This window comes from Alosa alosa, chromosome 4, assembly GCF_017589495.1.
Source record: "Alosa alosa isolate M-15738 ecotype Scorff River chromosome 4, AALO_Geno_1.1, whole genome shotgun sequence".
NCBI lineage: Eukaryota > Metazoa > Chordata > Actinopteri > Clupeiformes > Clupeidae > Alosa > Alosa alosa.
The window spans coordinates 22,439,876-22,463,227 of NC_063192.1; the positions used below are offsets into that span (position 1 = coordinate 22,439,876).

General features: G+C 43.6%; 3 protein-coding genes across 5 annotated transcripts in view; all 3 read left to right on the forward strand.

Moving 5' to 3' along the window:
* The first annotated feature begins 76 nt into the window (after window positions 1-76).
* On the forward strand, window positions 77-3,317 carry tmem115 (transmembrane protein 115). The gene is made up of 2 exons (XM_048241415.1): window positions 77-2,290; window positions 2,730-3,317. Exons 1-2 carry the CDS (start codon window positions 1,434-1,436, stop codon window positions 2,959-2,961), a joined length of 1,089 nt encoding a protein of 362 aa, XP_048097372.1. The 5' UTR covers window positions 77-1,433; the 3' UTR covers window positions 2,962-3,317.
* A 2,912-nt stretch (window positions 3,318-6,229) lies between these two features.
* LOC125293303 (rho-related GTP-binding protein RhoA-B-like) lies at window positions 6,230-10,714 on the forward strand. Of its 2 annotated transcripts, XM_048241165.1 has the most exons (5): window positions 6,230-6,365; window positions 7,691-7,848; window positions 8,745-8,865; window positions 9,238-9,368; window positions 9,710-10,714. In XM_048241165.1, exons 2-5 carry the CDS (start codon window positions 7,693-7,695, stop codon window positions 9,881-9,883), a joined length of 582 nt encoding a protein of 193 aa, XP_048097122.1. In that variant the 5' UTR covers window positions 6,230-6,365; window positions 7,691-7,692; the 3' UTR covers window positions 9,884-10,714. The 2 variants fall into 2 exon arrangements, with proteins under 2 accessions (XP_048097122.1, XP_048097123.1); XM_048241166.1 differs by lacking the exons at window positions 6,230-6,365; window positions 7,691-7,848 and adding an exon at window positions 7,873-8,570.
* Window positions 10,715-18,546: 7,832 nt separating this feature from the next.
* The window catches only part of sema3h (sema domain, immunoglobulin domain (Ig), short basic domain, secreted, (semaphorin) 3H), a 35,927-nt gene continuing 31,121 nt past the window's right edge, over window positions 18,547-23,352 (forward strand). Inside the window, exon 1 of one of the 2 annotated variants that reach the window (XM_048242052.1) lies at window positions 18,547-19,282. In XM_048242052.1, coding sequence (XP_048098009.1) covers window positions 19,174-19,282 — 109 coding nt within the window. In that variant the 5' untranslated portion in view covers window positions 18,547-19,173. The remainder of the gene's footprint in view (window positions 19,283-23,352) is intronic. The other variant, XM_048242051.1, reaches the window with a different exon arrangement.

A 23,352-nucleotide genomic window follows, 5' to 3' on the forward strand; every position in this document is an offset into this window, starting at 1 on the left:
ATCCCAAAACACTCAATTTCCCGTCTGTCTGTCTGTGCTGCTTCCCACTACCGTAAACTGACGTCCTTTGGGTATGCGATGACGTAGGCAAATCTCGCGAATGCACTCTCTGCTGTACAGAATATACCTAACGTTACGGGAGTGCCTGGGACTTAAAAGAACAAACATTACATCATGAAAGATAACAAACGTATAAGTCCGCTTTAGGTATCGAGAGGTAAACCAAAAAACACTGGTGCAGGAGATCTGTCTAATACAGAAGTTAATCTTGTTTCCTAGTGCTTTGACGGCCTGTTACTTCTGGAAATCCTCGGGCTAACCTAACCTGTGGACTCAAAACCGAGAAAGGAAGAACAACATTGGGGAGTATATCAAGCTAAGCCTTGGCAGCAAATCTATTTTTCAATACAGAGGGGTTAGATAGTCAGGTGATACGTGTAATGAACTGAGTATTTGCTTAATACTCGAACTCTGAGAGTTACAGTCGGCAGAAGTGTCATAGTCGTCTGCTAGCTAAATTAAATGCTGATGGACACTTAATGCTAGCTAGCAGTGCTAACGTTAGCTGTCTAGCTCTGTTGACAAAAGTTTTGTTAACGGTGTACATGGCTGTATTAACTAGGTCGTTAGTGAAGGAAAGATAATCTGTGGTTAACGGTCAGTTCAGTTTTCAGTAAACTATTTGCTGGCTGCCAACAGCTCAGATACTTTGTGATTGATACGATTAAGTTGACAGTTAGCCCAAACATGTTAAGTTAGCCAGAATAGCTAGGTTAACCCAACCTAGCAAGCCCTTTTCAACCTACCTGGTTGGTCACCTTATCAGCAGTAAAGCTAAAAGACGAAGCTCACGTAATTGTCCAAATATCTTCGTCATTTAATTGTAAATAGTTTTTCATTTTCTTGACTTATGCGGGGCTCGTTGGCCATGTGTAGTGAGTTAGTAGTAGATGAATAACAAACAGACAGTCATTGGCGAAATCAACTCGAGAAAGTCATCTTGTTATCTGTCGTGTAGCAATCCCAGACCAAATATCAGGCCACAGTGAGAATCGTGATACCTACTCTTATAGAGGTCACTCAGAAGGCAAAAAGTGTCCTGCTTCGTTTCGTAACACCACTTAACATTTTGTACTAGACAGGTAGTAAAGTAGTCTAAAGATATTTCCATTGTCGTGTAACGTTAGACTAACCTCCTAGTGTAGTGACGTCAAATCCCAACTTTGCCTTTCAAGCTAAAAATAAAACACACTTGGAATAATCACGATTTATTTTTCTGGCGAATGAAGCCCCACTCTTCCCCTTGGATGTCAAGATCTGCTGTCGACGTCAGTTGCCTTTGGGGCTGTTGACATCAGCTACACAGCTACTGCACCTTGCCAAAGTCTGCTCGGTTCTTGATCGTGACAAACGAGAAGACAGCACTCGGCATAATGAACCGCTACCTACCTGTGGCCCGACAGCACTTTCTGAGCGCACTCGCCAGCACCAGCGTGGTAGTTAAGTCCATCTGTGCGACAGTGCTAGTATTTTACCTTATATCCTGGGCAGTAGACACTCCCTATGCTCTCGGCGTGACGCCAGGTTTCCTTTTTCCTCCAAACTTCTGGGTATGGACACTGGTGACCCACCCTGTGGTTGAGCAGCACATATGGGGAGTAGTGGTCAATGTTGCCACTGTGATGGTGTCAGGCCGGCTGTTGGAGCCCCTTTGGGGAGCACTGGAGCTGCTCATCTTTTTTGCCGTGGTCAACATCTCGGCGGGCCTCCTTGCGGGCCTCTCTTACCTCTTTACCTATGCCGCCACCTTTGACCTGGACTACCTGTTTGCAGTGCGGATCTACGGTGCGCCCGGATTCCTCGGCGGGGTCCTTGTGGCCCTGAAGCAGACGGCTGGGGACACCACGGTGCTGCGCGTGCCGCAGGTCCGACTGAAGGCGGCCCCAGCGCTGGCTCTCCTGACGCTGGCCGTGCTGCGGCTGGCAGGGCTCCTGGACACGGCGGCGCCACTAGCCGCCTGTTGCTACGGCGCCTTGGTGGGCTGGGTGTACCTGCGCTTCTACCAGCGGCACAGCCGGGGCCGTGGCGACATGTCTGACCACTTTGCCTTCGCCTCCTTCTTCCCCGAGGCTCTCCAGCCGGCCGTGGGGCTGGTGGCCACCCTGGTCCATGCGGCGCTTGTCAAGATGAAGGTGTGTAGGAAGATGGTGAAGAGATACGACGTGGGCGCGCCCTCCTCCATTACAATCAGTTTGCCGGGCACTGACCCTCAGGATGCGGAGAGGAGAAGGTAAGACAAGGGCTTCCATTCTGGTCAGCCACTTATGGTTTGTCATTAGAGTGGACATTGGCAGGTATTTATGGCTTTTAAGGGCTGCACAAGGCCTAATTACTTAGATAGATAGATAGATAGATAGATAGATAGATAGATACTTTATTGATCCCTAGGGGAAATTCAAGAACTTATGGCTCACCCAGTGAAGATGATGCTGGCCTTGTGTTCAGAACATCCAGTCATTCATTACATAGCATACAGTGCACTATATGGTGAATAACTACCATGTAATTATTAACTATATAGTCCAACCCTATGTAGTGATAGAGTCGATGTTCTGAACACAGGGCTAGAGGCGATCTAATATACAGAATATTGTGCACTTCATCATTAGTAGGTGCTAAGTTTTTGTCTTGATCAAGGCAAGTAATACTTGATTTTGATCTGTCCAAAGGCAACTGGCATTGAAGGCTCTGAATGAACGACTGAAGCGCGTGGAAGACCAGTCCGCCTGGCCCAACATGGAGGACGAGGAGGACGATGACGAGGATGAGGTGCGGACGGACACCCCACTGCTGCCCACCCGCGATGCCTCCACACCTGCCACCAGCGCCAGCTCTGGCCAGAGCCCCACAGGGCAGGAGTCCAGCATCATCAGCTTTGAGGACGCCCCCTCCCACTCCTAACACACACACACACACACACACACACACACACACACAGACGGAAGTACATACATACAAAGCTCTGAGGCATGTCACACATGTACGCATTCTCAGTTGTGTAATGGAACACACACATACCGAATCATAAAACAGTCAAGTCCTGTTCATATCTGACGTACAGTAATTAGCCTTATGAATTACTAACACACCCCTCTGCTTCCCAAAACACACACACACACGCGCGCGCATATACATAGATGTTTACCACAAATGGACGTTTCTCAGCTTCGACGTTTGACAGAAGTACAGTGGCTCCACTCTATACCTTGCTTCTGTGGCACTAAAAATAATCCCAGAATAACTGTACAGAAGACAGTCCCCTCGGTTGTTTGTCTCACCCTGGGCTGGTTTCTTCTGAATAAATGCAGAAAAGGTTGATGGGGCGTTTCTGTTCGTTATTTTTGATGGGGTGGTTTTGTTCTCCGTGGACTATAGACACCTTGACTCAGTCCTCGTGAGGGGTAGAGGGTGGTAGGTGATTCTCAGACTCCTCCCAGAATCCTTTTCAAGGCTAGACTGGAACCATGTATCCACATTTTGAGAGTTCTGTTTTTTTTTTTTTTTTTTTTTTTTTTTCAGGACAAAAGTAAGTCTTGCCCTGCAAACTTTTCCACAACGTGGGATTGTGTGTGGATACGTCGTTGTGGAGATTCAAGTGTGTGTCTCGCATCACACCAACAGAATGTGGTCGTCGTGAGGAATGCCGCCTCCCTCTTGTATGCAGTTACTGATCAGCTGTGTGTGCGCTGTGTGTGTGTGTGTGTGTGTGTGTGTGTGTGTGTGTGTGTGTGTGTGCGTGCGTGTGTGTACAGTAAGTGTGTGCGCGTGTGTAAGTGCGTGTGTGTGTGTGTGTAAGTGCGTGCATATGTGTTTTATAATTGTGACAGACGAGAGTAATGGGTGTTAATGGAACACATTTTTTATGCACACTAAAAAAAAGCTTGGCTTGAGAGCAATACAGTAATGATTCAGTTCAGATGCCCGAATTGTATCGATCAGTCTGTTTTTCTTTTGTTTCTTTGTCCTCATGGTTTCTGTTCATTTGTCTGGGGGCTTATTAGAGTGAGTTGGGTCTACTGAAAAAAGTCTCTAAGTCACAAGCTCATATGATATTATATTTTGGTGGGATTTTGTTTAAATGTGGATTAGGGTTTGTTTGTGTGTTTTACGCAATGAAGACTTTGATAAAGCATCAGTTCGGGCGCAAACATAGATAAAGGGTGTTTTTTGTGTGCTGGCAAAGGCAAGTTGCTCTGCGTCTATAGTCTATCACTGACTATCTCTAGATCCCACAGTCTTTCGCTGCCTCTCAAATATCTCCTTGTCCTCTATATAATATTTGTATTTTTATCCCCATGCAGAAAAGCTGCAGTTTATGGGGGGGTCTGACTATATAGTGAAAGGATGAACTATTTGAGATGCAGCCTCTGTTTTATCTCTCCTCCCTGTAGAGGTTTGGGTGGGGATCTCTTTCCTGGTTGGCACCCCAGTCTCTTCATTGCTCTGTACAAAACAAAATAATAAAACCTGAATGATGAGTTTGTGCTCCTGGGAGTTTATTGAACTGCATGCACTAGTGGCTTAGTGTGCATAACTGTGTTTAGCTGCCACATTCTTGTAAAGTAAATGTTGCAATTCAGTGTTGGGATATATTCCATATAAATATTCACATTTCACAAAAAAATATTTACAGGCCAAGGCTATTCATAGCATAATTACACAATACTCTTACATAATACTTATCTTAACTTATCTTGGTGGATAAGAGGTGTCCATAAGAATGTCTGTAATCTCAGAACCACGATGAAAGGACACTATGAATTGCCATTTAGAAAGTTGAATATCTATGTATTCAAAAGGTATACAGTGCAATAGTACTGAGCCTTTCTGTATTTTCAAAACTTTCCACCATATGTAGTTGAAAATGAATGGCTACTAGCATTATCTGGTGGTATTTCAAGAATGCAGATTTGTGACAAGCCTGTACTAACCTCCTAATAGTAACCTCCTCTAGACTAAGTGGTAAACCTCCTAATAGTACAGTCTTTTGGCTTTGTTTTGCAGGGGAAATGTATCCATATGGCTGTTCTATTAGGAGGTTAACCACTTAGTCTGAGGTAATTTAGCCAGAATTTCCACTTTCTCCTTTTCATTTTGATGTTTCCTTTTGAGGCTGTATAAAATTTACAGACATTTCAAAGCCAAACTACCTCACAATAGTATTTTGCACCTAATAACAAATTAGTATCACTAAACAGGGCTGTTTATTTTTACATTTGCTACCCGTCACCCGTAATTTCTGTCATGCATCCCACTGTCGTGACAGTTGTCATAGGATTCACGACAGCAGCGATGGGAGACCGGCAACCAAGACAAAAGGGTGACAGTGTGCATCAGACTGCCTGTTTGGGTTAAGAAATATATATTTAAAAAAATTCTTTTTTAGTTTTTTAGATTTAAGAATTGTTTATCAAAAATTGCAGCGTGTAACTGAACCATTTTTTCTTACACCACGTCTCGCATAAATAAAGACAGATGTTTACTGATTGAGGTAGACAACGATGGAGGGATAATTGTTGAGTAAATGTATGTAACAAAAGATTGACTGGAAACATTGTTGCAGCTGTCTTTGTTTGCTATATTTATGTCATATCTTAATCTACCGCTAGGTGGCACGATTGAGCTATTTAGTACAGAGCCGGTTTTAATTTAGTCATTTCAAAATAACATGGCTTATTGATGTAATAACTTCTTACATTTGTATACGGTCATTTTCCACCTGGTGAAATATAAGCATTGCCTGAAAATTGTCACAAATGAAATATGTTCTCCGGAGTAGATTAAGTTTTTAGGTCGATAGGTGGCCGTTCAATATCTAATGAATGGCCTAGTTCTTGATGGAACCATGTATACATAAATGCTTCTTATCCATCTCTACTTGAAGCTTTACTGTACGAAGCTGTATGGAGGGCTAGTGATAACAGTGGTAATTTCCTGATGCTTGAATCCACACACACTTGCACCTTTGTTACTCATATTAAAATTAATTATTTTATGTTGGCTAAATGCCAGATCATGGCTTATCAAACTACATTGAAGGAGTTTATTTTTTTTTCGTTCATGAACGTGTTTTGTGAATTAACCCACGAACTCACATAATACTGCTATTTATCGCTTTGAAGCTCTTCATAACGTGCCCGCACAGGCGTGGCTGAAATCGTCCCTGCCATCCCTTCCCCCCCCTGCCGTCTCACTGCGCCTGCCCCTTGCGCGCCCTCGGCAATTCATTGTATCGGATTTAGGAGGAGACGGGAGTCGGCGTTGAACGACTACTGGAAAACATTTGCCAGCCACCTAAATTGCAGGTAGGACTCTAATGACTGGTGAAATATAATGTCAGCTAAAGAAAATGTGAGTAAAGTACTTAGAACTGTGGGGGCAAGTAACTGAATTGTCCAATACAAAAGTTATTCGCATTTTCAGCTCTACACCTAGCAAGCTAGCATAGCTACTTTCCTCCAGCGAGTCTCCCATCGATATCAGCTTCCGCACTTCGTCTACCAACAAGGCGTTAAAAAACAATTCATTGCGATCTCTTGGACATATTGATTGGGAGACTGGAAGCTTACTTGTCAGTTTAACCCTAGAGTTTCACATTTCTGTATCCTAAGCAGCTATGTGACAGTTTTATGTATCATAGGCTACTGAGACAAAAGGAGTAGTGCTGTCAACTTTTACCTTATGTCTCCGACCATAAGTTGAAAAGCCAACGTTGCACAACGAGTTTACTTGTATGAAGTTAAAAAGCTATTAAGATGGTAAACATTAAATCAGCGGGGGAGAGAGAGTAGAGATGACCGATTCACCAGTGTAACTTAGTTAACGTTAGACAGCAAAGCAATTGTTTCTGGATGTAACCGATTCAGTGTGAACAACATTTCATGCTTTAGGCAGGATATGACCAAGCTCGCCAACACGAACTATCTGTCCTGTCTTAATAGGAAGCTAGCATTAAGCAGTGTTCAAACAGTATTATTGGAGAATGCATGAAACAGAAATTGTATGAAGCAGTTATGATTGATTGATGTGAGGGTTTTTGTTGCATGACTAAAGTTCAATGCAGATGTTGAGGTAGAAATCAGTCGGTGGAGATGCTCAGCGTGGCGTCTTCGACGTAAACGTGCACTGATAGTTGTTCCAAAGATTGAATCAGTAATCATTTAAGGGATGAACTCGAAAGTGGTGATGCGTAGTGAGCATCCTACTAGTATTTCCCCTCTTCACTCGGTTAACTGAGGTATTGACTGTAATTGACGTTAGGCTTAATAGCTAGAGAAGCTTGAACCCTCACCGTGTACAAGACATCTGTTGCTGCAATGACGCCATCTTATTTGGGAGGATAAGCTGCGATGATGATCCACCACAACATCTCTGCCTTGGTATATGTGGTACGGGCTAGATTTTAGATGGGTATCCCCTCAATAGCATTTGTTTTATGGTTGCTTTCCAGAGGCTTTCGATATGATATGATGAAGGATAGGAGACCTCAGAAATACATTTTCTATATTACTATCTGTCTCAACTTACACATCAATCTATAAGCACATTAATACACATCTACATGGTTTATTTCATGTGATGACCTGTCTGTGTCCTGTGTATCCGATTAACAAGTGGTCTCTTCATACAGGCATGGCAGCAATCCGTAAGAAGCTGGTGATTGTTGGAGATGGAGCCTGTGGAAAGACCTGTCTACTGATCGTGTTCAGTAAAGACCAGTTCCCAGAGGTCTACGTCCCTACAGTCTTTGAGAATTATGTAGCTGACATTGAAGTGGATAGCAAACAGGTAAGGACCCCTCACCCACCTAAGAAGGTGTTGAAGCATGGGTTTGCATGTTTATTTGCTCTTGGTAGCAGCATAATGTTGATAAGCAGGTGAAGTTAGTGTTTGTTGTGCTCTATAACTCCAATTTAGTTGTGTGGATAATGGTTCATCAATGCTCTAGGCATAGCTATGGTTTCTGATGTTGCCCACACCACCAAGAGTCTCAGTGACTGAACTGATTTGAAACATATTGAAACACTTTAATAAAAACAAAAGGAGAACACAAGGACAAATATAGAAAAGAGCCTTGCCTATCTTGGCCTCCTAATTTAAAATTTACACACAAAAAAAAATAAATAAAATAAGCCAACCATCTTTAAACTAGTGAGATGGCCTTGAGTACCCTCATGTCTCTCTACGTAGTTAAATTAAGTCTCGCCTTTTACACTTTCGCCCTAATTCAGACTCCTCATTTAGCTCCGTGTTCCCATTTCAGCAGGACCTCTGAGCCTCTGCTGGCTCTTCATCGCCGGGGATTCACGTGAGCGAGTGTCCTGAATAGCACGCTAGAAAAAAAGAAACCCAAAAGCGGCTTTATGGAGTAGTCAGGACTGACTGTTTTGGCTTTGAACACCGAGTTGGTTGGAGTCCATTTTCGGGCAGTTTGCCCTCTGAACCCCTTCTGCTGGACAGATAAGCAGGCTATGACCCCTGACTCCTCCAGGAGGCTCTGGGCAGTGAAAGTGAGTGGTGAGCACAGAGCTAGTGACTACCAGCTGTTCAGTGCAGGATAGTGTTGATGTTGACGACACACTGACCTGAAGACAGAAAAATGGACCTGTTGAGGAAGATATTTTTTGTCAGCTCATGTCAGAAACTGAACTTTGTGTGTGTGTTTGTGCACATGTTTCTTTAAGGTGGAACTGGCTTTGTGGGACACAGCTGGACAGGAAGACTACGATAGGCTCCGCCCCCTGTCCTATCCTGACACTGACGTCATCCTCATGTGCTTTTCCATAGACAGCCCAGACAGTTTGGGTGAGAACACACACACAAGCAGACCCTAAAGCTCTTTTTCTCTTGTTCTCTTATTCATGTGTGTACTGAATACTCCCCTCTCTCACACTATTCATTTATTCCCCCCTACATCTTCTCACTTTCAACTTCTAGCAGTGCATTGCTACATGGTTATTATTTGTTCTATGTTTTTTTTTTGCATAGAATGTGTACTTTCCTCTGCCTAATGTATCTGTCAGTAGCTAGAAACTCGTAATCTTACATGTGCGTTACATTTGAACTACCATGTTCACTGTAAACAGAAACACCACAGTAAACCCTGTAGTCTGGAACAGTAACACAAGAAATACACAGCTCTAAAGATGACCACTATTGTACTCTTGGCCTTCACAGAGAACATTCCGGAAAAGTGGACGCCCGAGGTGAAACACTTTTGCCCCAACGTTCCCATCATCCTTGTTGGCAATAAGAAAGATCTCCGTAACGATGACCACACACGTCGAGAGCTTGCCAAAATGAAACAGGTACACACCTTCACACACACGTCAAAATGGTGATTAAACTCAAGTGGTAAACCTCCTAATAGAAGGTCCGACAGCTTTATTCTCCAAGCAAAACAACACCGAAGGTCTCTTTTAGAAGGTTTATTACTTATGTTTGTTACTTGTGAACTTATCTGGGGTAGTCACTAAACCATGTTTATACCCCTCCGCCCCCTGGTATCTAGCCTCTTGAATATTCGTGTGTGGTAGACACGCGCTTACTTTATATGTATGTATGGTGTGTGTGTGTTGGGCCTCATTGTTGACTGTGCTGTTGTGGAGGCATTACTTCATCACTCTGTCCCTTTCCCTTCCACCAATAGGAGCCCGTCAAGGGAGAGGAGGGATTAGACATGGCCAATAAAATCAGCGCATTCGGTTACATGGAGTGCTCGGCGAAGACGAAGGACAGCGTGCGGGAGGTGTTTGAGATGGCCACCAGGGCGGCACTACAAGCACGCCGGGGCAAGAAGAGCAACAAATGCCTTCTGCTCTGAGCCACTGACTACTGGACTCTACCCCTGACATGGGGACAAAAAGGAGAGTGGGCGGGGCCGAGGGCTGGTTGTGTGCGTGGACACCTGATTCTTGGTGCCTCCACTTTCAACCATTCACTATCCACACACACACACACACACACACACACACACACACACACACACACACACACACACACACACATACATACATACATACATACATACATACATACACACATACATACAAACACACACACACACACAGAGAGACATACACACCTCCCTCAAAGCTGCCAAACTCCCTGAACATAGAACCTATTAAAGAAAAAAAAGTGCTTTTAATTTGTGACGACATGGGAGCTTTCATCAGTATTTAAGCAACATGCGGACGAGGACATTTGTTTATGTTAAGTTTTATCGCTTTAACTGATTTTGGGACCCCATTGCCCTGCCCACTTGCCAAATACTGTTATGTGACCTTAGGAGTGGGCCGGGCCTACCTGCTGTCAATCAAGTACTGCAGGTCCTTATGTATGTCTTTGATAACCAACAGGGCTGATATTATTTTATTTTTATTTTTAAGTTTGTTGTATGTACAAATCATTTTGAAGACTTGTTTTAGATTTAGAGGACAATAAATAAACTGGTGAAAGAGTCAAGAAAATGGTGTTCGAAAAGGGGCATGTATACAAGTTTGTACATATGAAATGCACGCATACTTACGTGTGACTGCTGACATGACTGGAAGCTGCATTTGTAAACTGTTTTCTTGTGTAATAAATGACTTTCTACACAGAACATTATGAGTGTTGTGTGCTAAACCAAACATTATTAAAATATACCACTACACCTGCCGGCTGTGCTATTAAGTGAGGTCACTGGTTTACCCAGGTACCCTCTGAACACAGATCAGTAAAAGCACATACACTGGATCGTCACACATCTACTGGTTCACAGGTGATGCATTCTTTTAAGCTCAGTGGTTACTCTTGACCTGAAGGTACCTTTGCCAATAACCTCACTTTCCTTGTAGCCTACAGCTTTCTGAAGGGAGTTCAGACTTCTTTTTCGGCTTTTATTTATTTATTTTTTTTTACGGATTGTTAGCAAAGTGGATTTGTGTAGTAACTCACTATAGCCTACCATATACTGTTAGACAGAAGAAATTGAGGTCTGGTTGTAAGGGCCCAGGAAACACATTACAACAAAACTTCAGGAAAACAATCAATGAGTATAAATATATATTTGTAATGTATTATATGTACACTATGTATTGTATGAATTGAATTAATTCCTTCACTTTAGAATGCTCCCTGTACAGTGAGGCTTACATGGATCCTCAGGATATCTGATGGTGGACATTCTCCTTTTGACCAGGTCAACTTCCAGCTGTCATTCAGACTTGAGATATAATGCTGCTGACATTCACATGAGATATAATGGGTTCGAATGGGTGAAAAAAAAGGCATGTAATAGGTCACAATAAATATGTAAGGTACTACAAATAAGGTAGGCGAATGCTAAAAATACTTCACATTCTAAACAGACCAGAGAGAATTTTTTTTAATGTAATGTAATGTAATTGTTTGATTGTGAAACAATGTTGATCATAATAGTTTCAAATGGCCATAAATACTTCTTTTGTCTATGAGTACAATTCGGCCCTGGGTCTTAGTGTGAAAAGGAAGGAACTCGTCACCAAGCCTACACCCCCAACTGGTTACACCCATATAGGGCTGGCCTGAAAAGCTCAAAGCGTTGCATACTTTCGGTCTTGGGCAAGTCCTCTGCGCGATGCTGCGGGGTTTGTGAGGGGAAGCGTCGACGCCCTGTTCGTTCTCGCTCACTCGCCCTCTTTCATTGAGTTTCAATCTTCTCCCGCTCAAGCGGCGGTAGTGTAGAGCGCTTGTGCGAAACTCCCAGCTTTTATACGGGCCTATTTTTAGCCGTGGCGAGTCAACCTATTTTTAACCAATATGAGCTCATCTTTTTCCGTTACACCCAATGAGAAAGAAGAAAGAGCCACGTGTGTCAGAAAAAGAGAACGGGGAGGGGAGTCCAAGCGAAGGTGGGTGGACCCTCTGAGTAGGCAGTTGACATCAACGCGGAAGCGCATTGCACAAGTTATTGCAATCGAGCACATCATCGTTTTAATGTGACAAGAAAACATCTGGTGTTTCCTAAAGGCTTCGTCAGTTAATCATGTTATGTGTTCAAACCGCATATATTCGATAAGATATTGTGATATATATTGTGGTATTATCTCTAGGCTACACCATTTTACAAGTTAGATAACTTTTCCCCTAGACATCAACAAACCATTGCATGTTTCCCTAAATCTAACCACTGCAAAACGAAGGCACATCACATAAAAACGTAAAAAAAGGAGGGCGAGAAAAAACTTTAATTATCCCAGTGCTGCGTTGTCTTTGCCTGGTAGCCACATCAACCTGCGCACCTAGGTGGCTATAAAGACGCTGGAATCAGTAAAGAAGACAAGATGCAAGAGAATAGGCCTATCATAAACATTTCTTTTTTTAATATATGTGAATTAAAAGGCATTAAATCTGACCATGGAAATTAACCCTCATCAAATGTTTTCTGTTCTGTGGTATGTGTGCTATGTGTCGAATATGTTGCAGGTTGAACACAAATTCTCGGAAAATATTGCTGGGAGGCCTTGTCAATGTTCTTGACAGCCTAATGCAATATAAAACACCACGATTTCAGACTTGCGTGTACTTTAATCCATCAGCGACACCTGGTGGCCGTACACGAGGAGGAGTTGACAGCAGCCTGTGGTAAAATTAAGTTAGCTGCGGGTGTTAAAAGCCTTTCTATTGGAGCTTCGCATCACTGACAGCTGTTACTAAGTACTAACTAAGACCTTTAGAGGTGAGCCTATAGGGCTATCAATGAGTGCAACTTTTGGCAATTAGGCTATAGAAATTCTGCATCAGTGCAGACCACGGGCAGTTGGGTGAGTGAAGTGATTTATGTAGCTACTTAATGGTTTAGCCTAGTGATATAAAAGCAGCCCTATACGATCTAATTGGTATATATTAAGATAAGATAAGGATAAAGTTCACTGCATCATTCACAACAACAAAACATAGATGCAGTTCAGCAGAATGTGCACAACACAGTGGGGGTAAACTTGTAAACCAACAGCAATCAGGGCTATAGGCTAAGATAAGTAAATTGCATAATACTACTAATAATACACAGTAATTTGTTACTGTTCAGCATCTTATTTGCAGCTGGGATAAATTAGGTTTTATTTGCAGTTTGGCATTCTGAATAGTCTACTGAATCGTCTATACAGTGCTATTTCCTGATTCAGTATGTGGGTGGGTAGGATCATCTAGATTCTTACTGTACCCTATGTGCCTCCCTGAGTACTGATTTTTCATACAGTGACTTAACACTGTTCTTGGTACCCTACAATTTTCAAAGCTGTATTGACACCCTAACTTGAACTTTAACTAAACTAAAAGATTATCATACCAGGTTTGCATACTATAGCGTATCACACTCTCTAAAATTATTTTGAAAAACAAAAACAGAAGTTTGCTGTTGACACCATACAGTCTAAGCCTTCTTAAGAAGTAGGCTTACATCCTCTGTTGGAGCCTAGTACAACGACTTTCAACATGAATGTACCAGGTAAGGGAACAATCAATAAAGACACCCAGATACTTATATGACGTAACATGACGGATTGGTGTGTTGTGAATGGGTGCAGGATTAGGTTCACAGGTTAAACTAGCCATAGTGGTGGTGAGAGTAGGAGGGTATTCTATCAAGCCACAAAAAACTGGCCCAGTCCACAGACGAGGTGATAGGTCTAACGAAGGACTGAGATTTGAGGTTTGTTGAGCTATAACTTCCATCTTCTGGAACACACATCTTTTAATTGGGTGCATCACAGCAGCTTACGCCTAGTAATTCCCTGTGGTTCACAATCACTGTGTCTCTGCTTACCAGAGCAGAGGAGAGTGTAGTGCTCCATGGAAACTATTTTGTGGTGTTTAAAAAAGCCTATCAAAGACTTTCATTCAGCAGAGAAACCGTATGTAGTTTTACACTTATTCTGTGGGCTAGCCAAGTCAAGCGACTTTTATTTATATAGCACATTTTTGTATGCACAGAGTGCAACCCAAAACGCTCCACACACAAGACTGACACACAAGACAAAAGATGCCGGATGGAGCAGCGTAGTCGCCAGCGTACCCATGACACCAACACATACAAGACAAACAACAAACAAATTAACAAATAATAAAAAGTAAAACATAATAATTAAATAAAACAAAAGAAATAATAATAATAATACAGTACATAATAATAATAATCCATTAAGACTTCGTTAAAGAGGTATTGGACAAAGCGTTGCATATTTTTTTAAATGGAAAAGTGATAGAGAGGCACATTGCTGATCTTTGGGCATGGTGTAGGCCATACTGCAGGTGGCAGCCCACAGATCAACCAGAAAGCTCTTCTTTATATCCTAAATATCTTGCGGTGACAATCAATGTTTTGATGAGAAGCACATTTAACAAAGCAGACAGCCCAAATACGGGAGAGGTTACGGCCATCTTTCACTCATTAAATGCAGGAAGTGATTCTGTCTCTGGATACTCAGGCCAAACTGTCTATACGATCTGCCGACTATCTGGAGAATAGATCTGAGAGTCAAGAATGTCTGAGACTCATGAGCTTTAATCTCTGGCCCATATTTCAACTTGGCCAATCAGCACACTTTCAGAAAAGACAGACATATTTGCCTGATATGGACCTCCTAAAGGTACATGTGCAAAAAAATATGTTTATTATTATTTTTTATTATTATTGTCCATGTCATTTTGGCTTTAAGTTTATGGTTTGCAACAGAAACTATAAAAAAGAAAGAAAGACATTTTCTGCATGTTTCATAGGCAGAGTGACGTCAATAACAATCTTTGTAAGATCACAGATGTATTTGATAGACAACTTAGACAAACATTGACTATCACAATCTTTGTGAGAACACAGATGTATTTGATAGACAACTTCAAACATCGACCACATAAAAGTAGCTGTGACACTTTATAATCGACAACAATGATACAGTCAATGAGAACAATAAAAACCATCACATTGTTATGCATTTTACTCATCTTAATTGTTCATGTTGGTCTAATGCCTTTATTTACATTTAGTCCATGCCTGAGTGCACAGAAATATTTGTAAAGTTTGTCATCATATGGCATCATAAAACATCTTCATACAGTATGAGATGAGTTTTTTGTTTTGTTTTGCATATTGTCAATAAAGACTGCAAGCTGCTCCTTTATATCACAATACTCTTCATCTCCTTGGCTGGAGGAAATGGAGCAGACCTGCAAAAAGATCACTCCCATAGCAGCTGAATGGGTCCCTGATTTTTCCCAGATAAGGAATCATTCTGGGCTGGTTCAGATCAGATCCTGGCAGGCCACAGTCAGGACAGATGCACTCAGCTTCAGTGTCAGGGGGAGCTTGTGAAACTGGTGCCATAAGTGTGTGTATGCTGTATGTAAGTGTGTGTATGCTGTATGTAAGTGTGTGTGTATGCTGTATGCAAGTGTGTGTATGCTGTATGCAAGTGTGTGTGTATGCTGTATGTAAGTGTGTGTGTATGCTGTATGCAAGTGTGTGTATGCTGTATGCAAGTGTGTGTGTATGCTGTATGCAAGTGTGTGTATGCTGTATGCAAGTGTGTGTATGCTGTATGCAAGTGTGTGTATGCTGTATGTAAGTGTGTGTATGCTGTATGTAAGTGTGTGTGTATGCTGTATGTAAGTGTGTGTGTGCTGTATGTAAGTGTGTGTGTATGCTGTATGCAAGTGTGTGTATGCTGTATGTAAGTGTGTGTGTGCTGTATGTAAGTGTGTGTGTATGCTGTATGCAGTGTGTGTGTGTGCTGTATGTAAGTGTGTGTATGCTGTATGCAAGTGTGTGTATGCTGTATGCAAGTGTGTGTGTGCTGTATGTAAGTGTGTGTATGCTGTATGCAAGTGTGTGTATGCTGTATGCAAGTGTGTGTATGCTGTATGCAAGTGTGTGTATGCTGTATGCAAGTGTGTGTATGCTGTATGCAAGTGTGTGTGTATGCTGTATGCAAGTGTGTGTGTATGCTGTATGCAAGTGTGTGTATGCTGTATGCAAGTGTGTGTGTATGCTGTATGCAAGTGTGTGTGTGTATGCTGTATGTAAAGTGTGTGTGTGTATGCTGTATGTGTGTGTGTGTATGCTGTATGCAAGTGTGTGTGTATGCTGTATGTAAGTGTGTGTATGCTGTATGCAAGTGTGTGTGTATGCTGTATGTAAGTGTGTGTGTATGCTGTATGTAAGTGTGTGTGCTGTATGTAAGTGTGTGTGTATGCTGTATGCAAGTGTGTGTGTGCTGTATGTAAGTGTGTGTATGCTGTATGTAAGTGTGTGTGTATGCTGTATGTAAGTGTGTGTATGCTGTATGCAAGTGTGTGTGTGTATGCTGTATGTAAGTGTGTGTGTGTGCTGTATGTAAGTGTGTGTGTATGCTGTATGTAAGTGTGTGTATGCTGTATGCAAGTGTGTGTGTATGCTGTATGTAAGTGTGTGTATGCTGTATGCTGTCTTTACGTGTGAGGGCACAAGAGAGGGCAACATTCTTTTCTCGCTTAAGTACTGGCCAAGTGTAGAGATGCTTATTCTCGCTGGTCAGTCTGGGAATGGAAACTCTGCCCTCCAGTATGTCTCCATCATGACTGCTGCAGGCTCTTGCCAACTCACTTAGCATTGTAATCGAGTTTGAGGAGTGGGGCCTTTTGATCTTCTCGCCGCGTCTGAAAACTTCCCACCCAAGGACAGACGCTTACTGTACTCACGAGAGGCGGCTGCCAACTCTGGTGTTGGGTCTGTGTGGCGTCGGCAGTCAGTCTTGGCCGCGGAGCTGGCCCTTCCACAGCGGCTGGCGCTGCAAGCTGAATAGACTCTCCTTCAGGCTGGACTGCTCTCCTGACAGGGTGATGGAGGGTGGCCACGGTTTTCCACAGCCGGGCACAAGTGGCCACGAGCAGTGGTAGGGCGGCCAAGCGAATAGAGATCCTCTCAGATGGAAGAGGAGGAGGAGGAGGAGGAGGAGGATGTCCGAGCTGGAAAGTCCCGGCCATTTAGAGAGGAGGCCGTTTTTCAGCTTCTGTTTGGAGAGTTTGAGGGGTGGTGGTGGTGGTGGTGGTGGTGGTGAGCTGCCTGCTGGAAATAAATTTGCTGCTTGCACTGGTGGTGCTTGGAGGGCCAGACTGTGTAAATGGCAGGGTCTGGGGGTGGTGTGGTCTCGGGTGGTGTGGTGTGTCTGACGCATGAAACTGCTGTCCACTTGGACTGCTGGTGAACCCTTGTCTGTCTCCACCTCCTCCTCCACCTTCACCTCTAGGGATCGTCATGGCGTCACGTGCATGCAGCCTGCCAGGTCTTCTGGGACCTCTCCTGAGGTGACGGAGAAGGATGCTCTGCTGTGATGGACACCAAATGGACACCAAATGAGGTTTCTCATTCGCCTCTCAGTGACATCACTTCAACGCATTCTCAGGACTTTTCCTCTCCAACAGTTCCTCTTAAGTGACGCTTGCTATCCAATTACCAATGTCCTGTCTTTTCAAAGAATGACTCCCACTGTGCCATTTTGGTTAACCTTATGTCACCTCTCTAATGTCCTTAGCTCAGGTTCAGCTCAGACACAGCACATGTAGCTGCACCTCCTCGGGCAACTCTAAGTGTCAGCTCAAGAATGCTTTTGGACCAGAGGAAAGTCCCACTTAAGAGACCAGCCGCCCCCTGCTTAAAGTGGAAAATGCTTTAATGTGCCCTAGCAACACTATTGTCATTTTCTATCGTGGCCACTAGAGGGGAGAGTGTTTACATCTTCAGTTCCTCACTGCTGGCTTCAGAAATGTGGCAGTCAAGCTACCATGCATCACCTCTCTCTCTCTCTCTCTCTTTCTCTCTTTCTCTCTCTCTTTCTCTCTCTCCAACTCCTCGGGGTATGATTAATATTTGAGATCTTATCTTCATCTATCGTCCTACTCTAGCAGAGATAGGGTGCCTGAGGTGGTAGCCAGGATTTCCAGACAAATTTGTGAGCAAGGGACAATTTGTGTCCCTGGGGATGAGAGACATACAGACAGACAGAGAGAGAGAAAGAGAGAGAGAGGAGTGAGTAAGTGAACAAGAGACAGGCACACACACACACAGAGAGACAGAGATTGAGTAGAGGGAAAACAGTTGTCAGAAACTGTAAGGGTGGTTCTTTTTTGGACTTTTGGACATGGACTTTCCACATCAATTTGTAATTTAATGAAGCCACCTCATTTGTAATTTTACAGAGAGAAAGAGACGTTTGTGTGGGGCTGATCCAAGTCACAGTGCTGAGTGTTCTCTGTGAGTGCCTGTCTGGGTTAGAGAGGTGGTTTATGCGTAGCATAATTACTGAAGGAGGACAGACTTGGGTATAGATCAGGGGAACGAGAGAACGAGGGAGAAAAGAAGGGAGGGCGGGAGGAGAGAGGGAGAGAGTGATGCGGAAAGAGATGAAAGGCACACAGCAGCTGTCTTCTCCTCTTTAAAACACACACACACTCCCTCACTCACTCACTCACTCACTCACACACACACACACACACATACACACAGTACGAGAGAGGGCGGGCTCAGTGAATTGGGATTTCAGCCTCCCTCCTCAGTTGACTGTCTGAAAGAGAGAGAGAGAGAGGGATCAGAGAGGGACTATAAGAGGAGAGAAAGAGAAGGGGAGCACTGAAACGTGAAGTCAGAGGACAAATCAAGACATAACCAAGACGTACGCGAGACACGGAGGGAGCAGAGGAGTGAGGAGCTGAATCATTAAGAGGAGAGAGAGACACTGCAGCCTCATTCAGACTGATGAGAAGAAGAGTTCAGTCAGTCGGTCAGTCAGTAGTAGAGAACTTGGAGCTGCTGCAGTGAAAGCAAGTGGACTAAATTTCCCTGGGTCACCAGAAGGGACCACAGTAAACTCTCTTTCTCTCTCTGGCTCACACACACACAAACACACACACACATTGAGTTTTGGGTGTCCACTTACCTTCCTCACTTGATCAGCGTGTGCAGGTGTGTGCACACGTGTGTTTGTTGGGGAGGGGACATCCTTGGCTGGCTGAAGAAGGACGCTCTTGGAAGTGTGTGAGCTTCTTTCCTTGTCTCTCGGTGAGAGTGTGCGTGTGTGTTCCACTTTTTGATCCGTCGCTCTTGGAGTGAGTCTGAGCTCCATGGCAACAATGTGGCGACTGCTTGCCCTGACCACGCTAGCCCTGCTGACATCAAGCGCGACACATGCCTGGAGAGCAGCGCAGCCTCGGCTCCAGTTTACTCACGCTGGTAAGAGCCAAACGTCTTCTATGCTGTATGCTGCCCAGCTCTAATGCTATAGAAACCATATGGTGTATGTATAGTGTAAGGTTTATGGTTTAGGGTGATTGTCTGTGAAGGATTTGTGCAAACAGGTGTTAGTGTTGTTGACTCAGTGGTCTTGAGCCTTGGTTCCAGCTCTTCATTCCTTCAGTGTTAAAAGCCCATTGTATGCTGTGGCTTGTGCGGTCAGATTTGGATAGTTATCCCCTGAAGCACGTTGTGCATCCTCTATTGACTGTGCCCCCCGATCTGTCACTTTATTACCATGCAAATATGCCCGGCATGAGTGGCGATTAACAGCCTCCAAAGATATAATGCAATTAACAGTGGATTAACTCTCTCTTTCTCTTTCTCTCTCTCTCTCTTGCTCACTCATTCTCCTCTCACCATGGCTTTCTTTCTTTCTTTCTTTTCTCTTTGAGTTATCCTCTCCTCACCTCTCCTCTCATCACTGGTAGTCTCTGTCATTTATTTCCTCTCCTCTCCTCCTCTCATCTCATCACACACACACACACACACACACACACACACACACACACACACACACACACACACACACCACACTGCTCTCCTCTCCTCTCATCACAAAGGGAACAATGCCTTATCCTCTCCTCTCCTCTCCTCTCATCACACTGCTCTCCTCTCCTCTCCTCTCCTCTCATCACGCTCCTCTCATCTCTCCTCACCTGTCCTCTCCTGTCCTCCCCTATGACCTTTTGACCTTTCAGGCTTTTTTTGTCCCCATGATGGGGTGAATAATTCAGGGAAACTGTATTTTCTTACACCCGATGTTCAACTGACCTGCTAACTTTATCAGTGTCTGTTTGCTACAATTCATGCTTTCAAACTGTCCTCTCTCTCTCTGTCTCTGCAACTCTCTCTCTCTCTCTCTCTCTCTCTCTCTCTCTCAAGCATTCTCTTTGTATGCCTCTATCCTTTTCTCATCTCATGGAGACATTGTACTACAGCATGTATGCTATTCATTGAGATGTGTCTTATGTATTTGTGTATAAAATGAAAAATGGCATGGTGTTCTCTTAAAGATAATGTGCTGAAATATCACAGACAGTCAAAATAGTCAAAATATATAGCTTCATATCAGTGTAAGTGCACAAGGGCCTGTCTAGGTTACAGAGGTGGTGTGTGTGTGTGTGTGTGTGTGTGTGTGTGTGTGTGTGTGTGTGTGTTGTGTGTGTGTTTGTGTGAGCATGTGTGTGTGTGTGTGTGTGAGAGAGAGAGAGAGGGGAGAGAGAGAGAGCATTTCAATTTAACCTGATAGAATGCCCATTTCTGTCAGTTTAATCATAGCAGTGATATAGAGTTATACCACAACTACGTCACTGTTAGCCTTGAACTGTTATGAAAGAGAAAAAAAGGGTTATGCTCTCTCTCTCTCTCTCTCTCTCTCTGTCTCTCTCTCTCTCTCTCCAATCCTCCAAACAGTGCATCAGTGTTTACATGCTTCTGCGTGCGTGTTTGTGTATCTGTGTGTTTGTTAGTGAGTGAAGTAGAGATTGAGTGAAAGCCTTGTTGATGTAGCCGATCATTATGCATCTGTAGGTCTGTACACAGTGAGTGAGCATGCATGTGGTAGCCTATATCTTATATATATATATATATCTTATATCTATATATATCTTGTGGTAGCATATATCTTATATATACCTGTTAATAGAGCCTATGTACTGGTATGTTTGTGTGTGGTTACATATAGTTGTTTTTCATTTCATCTTTCATCATTTACTTTCTTTCTTTCTTTCTCTCTCTATCTCTGTGTTTATGTTTGCGTGTGCTGGTTGTAGCTCCTTTTTGCTTGATTACCTCATCAGGCCAGCCATTTTCTCTAACTTTAGACCTCAATCTTTTAATTACGTAAATTAGACCCGTTCACTTTAACCACCGCTCTTTTCTCTCTCTCTCTCTCTCTCTGTATCTCAGTGTATCTCAGTGTGTGTGTGTGTGTGTGTGTGTGTGTGTGTGTGTGTGTGTGTAATACACAGATTAGATAGATTTTTTTGTATATGTGTGGGGGGTGGGGGGTGTCATTGGAACTGTGGAACTTTGCACAATCTTTGCTTTTTGATATTTTAAGTTTCCATTGTATGACCTCTACAGCCCTGCTGTATATGTGTGTGTGTGTGTGTGTGTGTGTGTGTGTGTGTGTGTGTGTGTGTGTGTGTGTGTGTGTGTGTGTGTGTGGACTTAACTTAGACCCCAGTAATGACTCCATTATTCTGCTTATTCTCAGTCTGGTCTGATCTCTTAAATGATAAATGACAGATTTAGGTTTAAGCTGTGCCACACACGCAGCCAACCCCTAGCCCCCCTTCAACACACACACATGTATGTACGCATGAGAAGCCCCCCCCACCCCCCACCCCATCCCACACACCCCGTCCCACACACACACTTCACACACTTACTCCTTCATTTACACACAACATAAGCACTAGGGATCACTGACTCACTAAACATTTCTAATGTGTGTGTGCATGTGAGTGAATCCGCACACCCAAACACTCATTTATTTATAAAGTTCTTCTCTAAAGATCTCTATCTATCTCTTAGTTGGTGTGTGTGTGTTTGAGAGTGTGTGTGTATGTGTGTTTGAGAGTTATGTATGTATGTGTGTGTGTGTGTGTGTGTGTGTGTCTATCTATACACAGTAAAAGGCGTGGAGATGGATGACTGGCTGCACCCCTGTTGTGTTGACCCAGAGTCAATGACACAGTAGATTTATAGTTGAAGCGGTCGGGTCAGAACCAAAGCTGGTGTGAGTGTTAGTGTGTGCGTGTGTGTGTGTGTGTGTGTGTGAGAGAGAGAGAAAGACAGACAGACAGACAGACAGACAGAGATAGAGAGAGAGAGAGAGATAGAAAGTGTCTGCGCATGTGTGTGAGTGTGAGTATGAGTGTGTGAGTGTGTGTGTGTGTATGTGAGACTATGTGTGTGTGTGTATATGTAAGTGTGAGAGTATGAGTGTGATTGTGTGTGTGTGCATGCGGGGGCTCCGCTAGTCCTCTGAGGGCCTCAGCACAGCGGGGGCGCTGCTGGGATGTAGGTCAGTCGGAGGAGTGATGGAGCAAGTCCTCACCTGGGACCAGCAGGTGGGCATAGTTGGGGTGCCAGCCTACAGACGCCTCTGGCACCAGCAGGTGGGCATAGTCCAGGTGCCGAGCTAGTGCCGTGCCAGCCTACAGACGAACCGGAGCTGCGGGCCAGGTCGGCGTCCACAGGTTGGCACCGCACCAGCCCAGGGAGGAATGCCTGGGCTCCAGGACTGTTGCCATGGTGGAGACTGTACCTGGACAAAGAAATGTGCTCACTGTAGAGTTGGCTTCGCTTGATTGATGGATTGTGTGTGTGTGTGTGTGTGTGTGTGCGTGCTTGTTTGTGTGTATGTGTGTGTGTGGGTGCACATGCTTATCCTCAAGAGAAGAAAAGAAACTGAATGTAATAAAGATGTATGAGAGCAAAAGCAACAAAAAGAGGGAAAACATTTGTACATGATGATATATATATATATATATATATAGTATATAATATATTGTATGTGTTTGAATGAGATAAACTGTGTGAAAAAGAGGGAGTGATTGAGTGTATTTGTGCGTATTTATTCTGTGTGTGTGTGTGTGTGTGTGTGTGTGTGTAAGAAAGCGCACAAACAGGATAGAGAAAGTGTGTGTTTAGCTAGTTCTGATTATGATACATAACCTGACTGATGTAGTGTCAGAGGTCAAGGTGCTTGCGTGTGTGTGACAGAGTGCTGACAGACTCCAGAGCTGCTGCGAACGCTGCCAGTGTGTGTTTGCCTTCTGTTTATTTTAGATCTAAATGTGTGTGTCTGTGTGGATACTGGCCAATTCATTAGTTTCCTGTGTATGTGTTTGCAAGGTGACGATGTTTGTGTTAACATGGTGGTGATTAGCCTGTGAGTGTGTGTGTGTGTGTGTGTGTGTGTGTGTGTGTGTGTGTGTGTGTATGTGTATGTGTATGGTGTGTGTGTGTGTGTGTGTGTGTGTCTGTAACTCTGTATG